Raw genomic sequence first — 10,000 nt, forward strand, 5'->3', positions numbered from 1 at the left:
AGAGGAGCGTGCTTTCCAAGGTGGGGTTTCCAAGCTGTCGTTGCTCAAATAAGAATCTTACCCTGAAATTGTCTGCTCATTTTGCTCGTTTCTGCGTGGGCTCTGGGTAATGCACTCTAGCAGGCTTTTGCCACTCTCCTCTGTGTAAGGTATGCATCTTACAGTCCTGTACACACTGCTCATACAGATAACACTGGCCTACATAGGGATTTTTTTCGAGCAAGTGAAAATAAATAGCAGGTGGAAATTAATTAGACCTTCCTTGCTGTTTTGGGATGTGAACTGTTGTTTAATAATCACGAGTGTGACAACATACTCCTCAGTTTTAGAAAGCAGATAAATTACTATGCCCCAAACTGACCTGCTATTTTTATTAGTCCAGAAGAATTGAGATGGTGTGAAAGGAAAAGATACAGCCTTTAAAATTCAGGATAGCTTTTAGTTAAGATTGAATACGATATTCTACCTTCAATACCTTTATCTGACTGTTGGTGCCAGTCAGTTAAAAGGATGTTCATTTAAACATCTGATAGATAAACCACAGTACATGGACAGTGGGAAAAATTGTGGCTTATAGTGGAGAGACAAATATTTTAGACAATGCTTGTTTTTTCAGTTGCAGTTTAGCACAAATCAATTAATCTGATTTCTTAATGCTTCCTCTTGCCAGCTGAGAGCACCTGTTATGATAACGCTGCAGGAAGGATGCATGTTTTCTTTACCTGGAACCGTATGTGGGTGGGGATGCTGGATTGCTGGTTCTTGTCTCAAGTACAATAAATCTCATCTGTGCTAATTTGCAAAATACAATTGTCAATTTTATTATAAAACTGTGTTCAGAAAGGCCTTCAGAGGCCCACCATATGAGTATGCACTTCAAAGTTTTATACTATAGCTTGTATTCTTCAGAATATCAGTGTTTATTGTGTTGGGATCAAGACACTGTTGTCCCACTGCTGCTTATTTTATCCATTTTTAAACTTTTCACTTTACTCATAACTATCGTCTTCACTAGTGAGAATATTATAAATAATAAAATGATTATCACTTTGAAAATATGATATTTTTTTACCATGAAAATATATTTTTTTTCTCATGAAAGATGCTGATTTTGATCACTGATGCAGATTATACGTATTCTTTCTGATTATTCTGTGTCCTATAATGAACAACAGGAAGCTCTGTTTTTCTGAGTGAACTTCCAGCACAAGGTGTTTGGGCATATTTCACATTTTTACAAGGAAAACTTATTTGAGCAGACAGTAGTGTATTAAACCATTAATATGGATACTTTATTTTACAGTGTTACAATGGTGTTTGACCTAATTAGTGTTCTAAACATACTAACTTAGGTTCATATTTAAAAATTATGCAGTGACTTGCCTCTGCTTCACTCAAGCTTTGAAAGCTGTTTTAGATAAAGTAAAAAAAAAAAAAGCGCCAAAAATCAAAACACCTTTACAAATATTCTCTTAGCTTTCCAAATTTTTTTTTCTCACACATTCAGCTATGTCCTTAATATTTGGCATTTTGATTTATTAAGTAATCTTAAGTCTTAAAGGCTTTTAGCGTACACCAGCGCAAGACTTCAGATGCATTGTGCCTTGTGTCAATGATGAATTAATTCCAGCAGAGCACAAAAGTTACTATTATTTAAGCCTAGCTCCTCACCTCTGTTTTTACATCACACTCCAGTTCTAAGAGGCTGCAGACTGGGCTGAGTCTTACGGAGGGAAGCGAGGCAAAGGCGGGTGTGTCACATCTGTGGATGAAGCAGCGTGGCCACGCTATGGCCAGCGCAGGGCAGCGGGCGCGGGGTGCACCCGCGGGGCGGGCTCCCTGCGGGTCGGGCGGGCTCCCTGCGGGTCGGGCGGGCTCCCTGCGGGCCGGGCGGGCTCCCTGCGGGCCGGGCGGGCAGCTCCCGCTGCGCTCCCTGCGCTCTTTGCGCTTCGCCCTCTGTGCTCCTTGCGCTGCGCTCGCTGCACTGCACTCCCTTCTCTTCCTGCGCTGCGCTCCAGGCGCGGCCCCGCGGGGCTGGCAGCGCGCTCCGAGCCTCGCGTGAGCGGCACGTGCGGGACACGTCGAGGCCGAGCCACGCGGGCCGCGCCGCCCCCTGGCGGCCTCAACAGGGCCGCTCCCGCCGCTGGCCCGGGCCGGGCCCGAGCGCTTCGCACCGGAGCTGGGCCTCCCGCACCTCCCGGGCCGGAGCTGGGCCTCTCGCACCGCCCGGGCCGGAGCTGGGCGTCCCGCACCTCCCGGGCCGGAGCTGGGCCTTCCGCACCGCCCGGGCCGGAGCTGGGCCTCCCGCACCTCCCGGGCCGGAGCTGGGCCTAGTACCACAGACCCCGCAAGCCGGGCGTGACACACACCCTGTCATAAATCTAGGAGGTCTAATTGCGGCAGGGCGCACTATCCTGCTATTTGTACAAATAAAAGACCCCATCTTGATGCAAAATAAACACAAAAGCACTGTTGTGACTATAACAGGGAGTCATATACTAATTTATATAATAAGTGGTTGTGCACGCTTTATTCAAGATTATGGCTGCAAGAAATGGCATGAATTGCTGGGTGTGTTTAATGCTGGATTATAGCAATTTGAAACATGTCAAACACATGGCTAATGCCTCATGCTTCACTCATTCTTGCGTAAACCTGCATAGCCACCATCCATTATACCCTTGGTAACAACACAATTCTGCAAGTAAATATTGTTACACTAAGTAACCTTTCAATTCAAGTTGTTTAGGAAGAGAAAATGCAATCTTGTGCAGTCAGTTCCAGTGTCAGTTTAATGTTTCAAAAGGGAAGTGGTGTAGAGAATAAGTATCTGTACAGTGACTTGCCGGCTTAAAACACACGCGTGCACGTGCGGGCACACGGGCACATAGAAAATGCCCAGTTTGCTGCAGGGGAAAAAAGTAAAACTGTAGCTTCTAACTCAACAAGGTGAAGTATTTCTCCTTTTTTTGCATGGGTGGTAGCTTTGCTACCCTTGCACAATTAGGTATTCAACCTGCAGTGCAACCATGTTCTAAAATGATCTACAATTTCACTCTCTCCTGCAGACAGCAGCAAATATTTTTCCTATACCTGTGTTTAAAATACCGGGTAGCAAAGCTTATATTCCACCTTTGGCGCCAAGAGTTACAGAATCACGACAGAAGTAGGTGCTGGTGAATCTGTCTGTGAATGTGGGTGCGTGTGTGCATGTGTGCCTGTGTAGGCATGCTCATGACTGACAGCGAGTGTGACAGCAGGAGAAAAGAGAAGGATTAGAAAGTATGAAAGTGTATAAATGTATGTAAACAAGGACCTGTATATTTTTTCTTGTCCTATTTGAATTACCAAACTTACAGCCTTAGTATCTGGCTGATACCTGTCTTTTTCCTTTGTGTTTATTTATGCTTATTTTAGTAACAATCTGTACTATTGTTGTAAAAATAAGAAAAAAAGTGCATTAGTTTGCTCAGTGAGATGTTGCAGGTTCAAATTATTTCTTTACCAATAACTCAAGTTATTTATACATCAGAAATGATCCTTGTTTAGATGTTTTCAGTGCTTCAGTTTGTGAGGATTTAGAGTTGAAAGTACATACACAAGTGCATAGACTCACGTATATATGTATGTCTATGCAAGAGAAAAGAAAAAGATTCTATGCTCTTCCTTTCTCCAGCAGCCCTTTTTCAGTTGCCGACAGTGAGGAGGGGGCTGAGGACAATCAACACAGTGCATTACTCTAGCCAAAGTTTTAGTGTCATTTTTAAAAATCTAATTTTAAAACTAGAGAAGTACTCCCCACACTTTATTTTTAACATAAAATTATAGGGTCTCTTTTTTATTCATTAAAATACTTCTGTGTTTCTTCTACTTCAAAATAAATTGCCCTTTCTAGTATTGTTACTTTGTAGTTTCATTCTGTTGGATGGGATTTGTTGTTTTCTATTGCCAGAATAGTGTTACTGGTGATGTTGTGTTAAAGCCGATTCTGCTGGCTCACAGGCACTTTAACTTTAAATGTACAGCCTGAACTACACTCTGGGGCTTTGCAAGGATACAAAATCCACAAGACATAAAACCCTTTGGTTAATATGAACTGGAAGACATTTAACCCTTCTTTGTTAATTGTAATGAAACAGTCAGAGAGATGTAAAAACAGGAGGGATGATGTATTTATTTAATGCATTTCTGGGTGTTTTGTAATGTTTTGATTATCTAACATTTACACCCCTTTGCCCTTTTAATGTGCCTGGCTAAATGTACCACTGTTATTGTCTAACATTTGAATTTGTAAAAGATGAACCTGTCTGTTGGTTAAATCTTTGTTTGACTAAAAGAGGATTAACGTTTGAATTTCCCAAATTTCCAAATCCTTGTAACGATACAGCTGATGAAGTTTTAAATAAATTTCCACTCGGATACACATGTCCTTTTATTGAAAGTAAATATTGTAAAAATCGGAAAGGGCTGTCTGCTTCCACAGTTGTGGCATATCCGCATTAGAATTTTCATATAACTACTAAGGGCAATCAGACCCTTTTCTCTGAATATTTTAAACATTGTACATGTAAAATTTATGCCTAATTTGAATACTTATTAGCTGCCTAATCTCAGAAAAGAGTATTAGCTTTGTTTTTGCCTTGTAAAATTCATCACTGCTTGTATCACATTTTCCATTTCTATTATTTTTCTTCGCTGATGTTCATAAGTGTTTTAGAAGGACTGTTTCTTCATAAACACATCTGGTGCTGATGTTGTTTACTGGGCTATAACAGCTGCCCTTTATGTTAGCTGTGTTTGTGCGTAGTTTTTTTGCATCTTGCTTATTTCTGACCAGACCATCCTTAAATAACTCATCTTTTGCTGTTTTAACATTTTTGACACAATATATACTTGCCTTGTAGGAGCTTGTTTGTGGTAACTCATACTGCATTTTAATTAATATCCCATGCACATAGTTAAAGTTGTAATGATCCTTTTTTTTTTTTTTTTTTTTTTTTTAAGGAAGGGCTCATACTTTGCAAGGGAAAAATAGCTAAGTTAAATAATTAGTCTAAACAGCAAGCTTTGTTTCCTTTCCTGAGTTTGCTTACACATCCCTCTCCTTTCAGAGATGTTTTTTAAAATCACAGCTCAGCCAGGTTGTTGTGAGGACTCTTGTCAGTAGGTCGGGAGTGAGGATGAAGGAAGGGAGCTCCATTCTGATCCTGCAAGAGAGCAGGAGAGGACTTTGGTGGCTCTGAGAAGAGACGCTGACCTTTCCATATTACAGATACAAAATGCACCTTGAAATTCTGGTTTGTAAGGGCACGTTGGTTCTTTATTTACTGCAAGGATTTCAACTGATCTTGGCAGGACATCTCATTGCAATCCTGAAAGTACAGTATATTTATGCAGTGAAAATGATAAAACATTTATTACTGTAGAGAAGGTAATATGCATAATTTATGCTGTTTTTAGCACAATCATTAGTGATATTCTTGATAGATTTTATTTCCAGCTTTCATATCTAATACATGCCTGGAAAATTAATTTTATATCTTTCATTTATTTGCCTATGTTAAAATTGAGTTTTAAGTCATCTTCAAGTGAACAGTTTGATTGCTGCTCATGCATAAGCTTAATTACTTCCCAGGAAGGACAGTATTAAATGTTTTAAATGTCAGAAAAATAAATGAATATCAGGCGTTTGATTAAAAAAATAGGCAATATCTGACGTGTTTGCAGCAGGAGCTTTTTCTTAAAATGCCTCCGAGGCAAAATTTTATTTAGTCACAAAAAAGGAGAAGCCCATTATACTATTTATCATTGGTTGATACCATATGATTTGTAACACCCTTACAAAATTTTAATTTTGTATGATTAGCTGTGCATCATTAAACAACAGCCTTGCATAAGATATGCTGTAAAATTCTGACAGAATCAAGATAGTGAATATTTTAAATAAGGCTGTATAGTCATCCATGGTTGTCAAAGCTAGATAATAGGAAATATAGAGCAGTGTGTGAAATTGTGCCTTCACTTAAACTGGTTTTATAGGTAGACTTTAAAACGTAGTCGTTCATAAATGCTATTGACCATGCTGCGTGCATGGTGTGTTATTTTGGCCGTTAAATGTAAGCACACAAAGCTTGCTTATAGAAATCATAATTCCAGTGATTAGCAGCTGTATGAAAGCAGAGTTTGCATTGCATTTCTTGGTAAACGGCTCTGCGAGGCTTTTTTCTTCTTCTAAAGATGCTGTCTGTGTAATTGGCAGAGAGGGACATCTTGATAATGGAAGTGTGAAGGTGTAACGCGTGTGTTAATTGATACTTCTTAATCACTTTTAGGTATTAAGTCATGATGCAGGAATCTGCGACAGAGACAATAAGCAACAGTTCAATGAATCAAAATGGAATGAGCACTCTAAGCAGCCAATTAGATGCTGGCAGCAGAGATGGAAGATCAAGTGGTGACACGAGCACTGAAGTAAGCACAGTAGAACTGCTGCATCTGCAACAACAGCAGGTAAGTTTGTTTTGTTTCCTGTTTGTTTTTAAACAAATAAAGGGCTGTTTTCAGAGGGGCACCCTTTTGGAGACCCTCGGTGTGTGCTGAATGTGGAGTGTCGTGGAATTGAGGAGCATGGGGCATTATTTGTTGTTGTTTTAGTGCACGATAATGCTGAAATGCAAAGATCCCGTTCTTGTGGCAGCAACATCTTGCTGATATGGCTGCATGCCACCACGCTTGCCTGGTGATTAAAATCCCGCTGCGTATTTATAAAAGTTGTGCCGAAGCCTTGCGGTGCATGTTTTCAGGAGCTGTTAGTTTACTGTGCGATTCGGGCATGCAGGACATGGTGCGGGGTTTTCCACCAGAGGGCCACATTACTTGAGACTTTGCTTCGCTTGCAATGAATTGTGCCAAAGTCGGAGATGGGCAGTGAAGGGACCCTAGTGAAGGGACCAGAGTGACTTTTCTCGATAAAGATACTTTGCTGTTGTAGGTGTAATTAAAAAATGCTGGTTAGTTCAAAAGCACTGAAATAGAAAATACAGTATTCCTGTCTGTGTGTGCTCGCGTATGTGTGAGTTGTAATATGGACGTGTAATTTTGAAAACATGGGAAAAGAGTAGAAGCAGCTTTTCTGCAGGTCTGTTTCCATTCTCATTTTGAAAACATATTTTTTGTCTGTTTGTGTTCCAAACAAGTTAATGGAGAACTGCTCTTATGTTTAAAACTAAAATTCACCTGTCCTCAGACTGCTGACACCACCTAATTACAAGATGCAATCCATTAATTTTTGTCACTGCAAGATTTCTCTTCCTTTTAAATCTGAACAAACAAAACTCCTATTTTGTCTGCCTAAGGAGTTGCCACTCCATCAGGGAGCACAAATTGTACTACAGCAGTGAAGCCCAAACTGTTTGGTAAACAATCAGGGTCTGATTCTGCAGAGTGCCCAGGATCTGCTTCAAACTCCTAAAAGTCTTCGCTGCCTCATTCTTTCATTTGCTGAGCCCACTCAGCACCTTTGGAGCTCAAACCCTTAATTTTTAAATGCTGAGGCTTTTTATTACAATGCCAGGTATTGCATTAATGGAAGGAAAGTTGTCTTCTGTTAGATAAAATATTATAAAAATGCTGTTTCATAGAAACATGTTTTAACATGATAGATACATTGCATTTGCATGGGCCTCTGAAATAACAGGTCATAATAGCTCTTAAAATTGAATAATTTTTAGTGCTGAATTAAGCAGTGTATTCTAGCTACATTTATAGTTAAATATTTTAAATGGTGACAGAAAATGTGGAAGAAGGAAATAGTTATAGATTGAGATATGAGAAGTTGTTGAGGCTTAAATCTGTGTCTTGCTTCAAATTCAAGTGTATTCTATTTTAACAATTGAGCACTTACAGTATGACAGTCTGAAGAAATACAGGTTTCAGTGTCTTTATTATGTTCTTAGCAAGTTTCTACCTCTCTATATATACATGATTATGTGTATATATATACCTTGTGCTTTTATACTCTTTTCATATAAAATTGTACACATAGAAGCAGACACAAAAATTTAGTATTATTTTCATTGAAAATCGTGCCATCATCTTTATTCAGGTGTTCAGACTACAACAAAATTTTAAAATCCTTGTTGAGAAAGAGTATATCGAATCGGTGAATATGTTTAGAAAACTAAATTTAAGTGAAGTACTTTAAAACACAAAAATGCTAATAGAATAATGTGCCACTTACATGTTTCTCAAAGTAGCAGTCCTAGGCATGTGTAGCCAATTTGTCCATACAGCCAGAGATTCCGGTAGATAGCATTTGGAAGGACCACAGAGAATTACAACTGAAGATGAAAATATTCAGTTCAGTACTAATAACAGACAGGTTCTGAGGGGACAGGCTTAGAAGTGACAATCTTTTCTTCAAAACTGTGATTAGATCTTAAATAAGCAGGCAGGCAAAGTAAAACCATGGGTACAGTTAATAGGACTCAGGAGGCATTTTATGGTAGGGCTTGCACCATAGGATTTAAATACAACTTGAGTTAGGCATATGAATCCTTCTATAAAACATGTTGATGTGAAACATAAACACTGGTAAACATGCAGTAGGATGTCCTTCAGATAACGGGCATAGCTTTGTGCTACTTTTACTTTTCTTCCTCCTTTTTTTTGTTCCTTTTTTTCCCCCTGTTTTTGACCAAATGCCTTTTCAAATATGAATTAAGAGGAAAATGATGGCTGCTTTTATTATTGTCACTGTAGTAACTCTCTAAAACGATATTTGTAATATGTGACTTATCTGGAAAAGTTTGACACACAGAGAAACAGAGGAAACCCTAGCAATCATTATTCTTAAGATTTTTTATTGTTTAAATATGTGCAAGGTGTACTCATTTCATGGTTTAATATTCTGGATTTGGCTTCTCTGAATCATTTTATTGGGAGTCTTCAAATAGACAGATTGAGTTTTTGATAGTTTTTTCTAAAGGAAGCAAGTAAAATAATTGCTGGTTTTAATAATTTCCTTCAACTGGGCAGCTTTTAAAAGGGATGCTAGTGCTTAAGAATTTGTTCATCAGCCGAGTAAAATCACAAAATAAGTTTTTATTGTGGCATGAATATTTACTGGGGAAAGTGAAACAAATGAAATTTTAGGCTGTATAGAAGATCAACTAGGCTAAGTTAATTTTTTTAAGTTATATATGTATGGATTTTTAGAAAGTAAATAAGATAAAACAGATTTTATTATGTTGTTGTATGCAACCATATGGAGTTTAGGCACTCTTATTATTTTCATGATGAACTATGTTGTTGTGGCCTTTATATAGAAATGAGAAGTTAGGCTTAAATCAGGGAGTTATTTCTCATCCATGTATCAAGAAAGAATGACAGTATTCTATAATATATTGTAATATATACCTATAATATATTGTAATATATACTTGGTGATAAATGGATTGGGTGCTGTCACAAGTCATCAGGTCGGCTTTGAAGATGTATGACTAGGATTTAAGCAACTTCTTATCTCACTGTTGATATTTATAGTTTTATAAATATTGCTAAAGTGAATGTAGAATTTTATTTTAAAAATATGATGCAAAGTGTAATCTGCCCAGACTTATTTCTTCTGCTTTTTTTGGCTTACGGTGAGCATTCTCTCTTGTATGTGTACATTCAGACACCTCTGAGCTTTTCACTTTCATTTTTTTCTTGAATGTTAAAATTAGTGTTAGATACCAGAATGTATAATACATGAAAAAAAGCATATCCTTGATTAAATACATTGACAGATTATTCTGCATTAGATGTAGAATTTTATTTTTATATTAAGTTTGTAGAATTAATTGTTTGTGTCACTAAGGTCAAAATAGTTGCTAAAAAACCATGATTGCTTTACAGGGTAGATTTGAGCTTGCATTTTGAGCATTCATTAAGTCAATGCTACCAAGATAATCTTTTTAAATGTTTCATGGGAATTTATTGCTTAGAAGCGGTTTCAGTT

At 38.2% G+C, this 10,000-nt stretch overlaps 2 protein-coding genes across 3 annotated transcripts in view; both read left to right on the forward strand.

The window, feature by feature from the left end:
* The window catches only part of LOC131572574 (POLG alternative reading frame-like), a 171,105-nt gene extending 168,771 nt beyond the window's left edge, over window positions 1-2,334 (forward strand). Inside the window, exon 2 of the mRNA XM_058825824.1 lies at window positions 1,703-2,334. Coding sequence (XP_058681807.1) covers window positions 1,703-2,334 — 632 coding nt within the window. The remainder of the gene's footprint in view (window positions 1-1,702) is intronic.
* The window catches only part of LOC131572981 (forkhead box protein P2-like), a 400,373-nt gene that overhangs the window by 206,485 nt on the left and 183,888 nt on the right, over window positions 1-10,000 (forward strand). For both annotated transcript variants that reach the window (XM_058826457.1, XM_058826456.1), the window contains one exon: window positions 6,333-6,510. In XM_058826457.1, coding sequence (XP_058682440.1) covers window positions 6,343-6,510 — 168 coding nt within the window. In that variant the 5' untranslated portion in view covers window positions 6,333-6,342. The remainder of the gene's footprint in view (window positions 1-6,332; window positions 6,511-10,000) is intronic.

Source organism: Poecile atricapillus, chromosome Z, assembly GCF_030490865.1.
Source record: "Poecile atricapillus isolate bPoeAtr1 chromosome Z, bPoeAtr1.hap1, whole genome shotgun sequence".
Lineage (NCBI taxonomy): Eukaryota > Metazoa > Chordata > Aves > Passeriformes > Paridae > Poecile > Poecile atricapillus.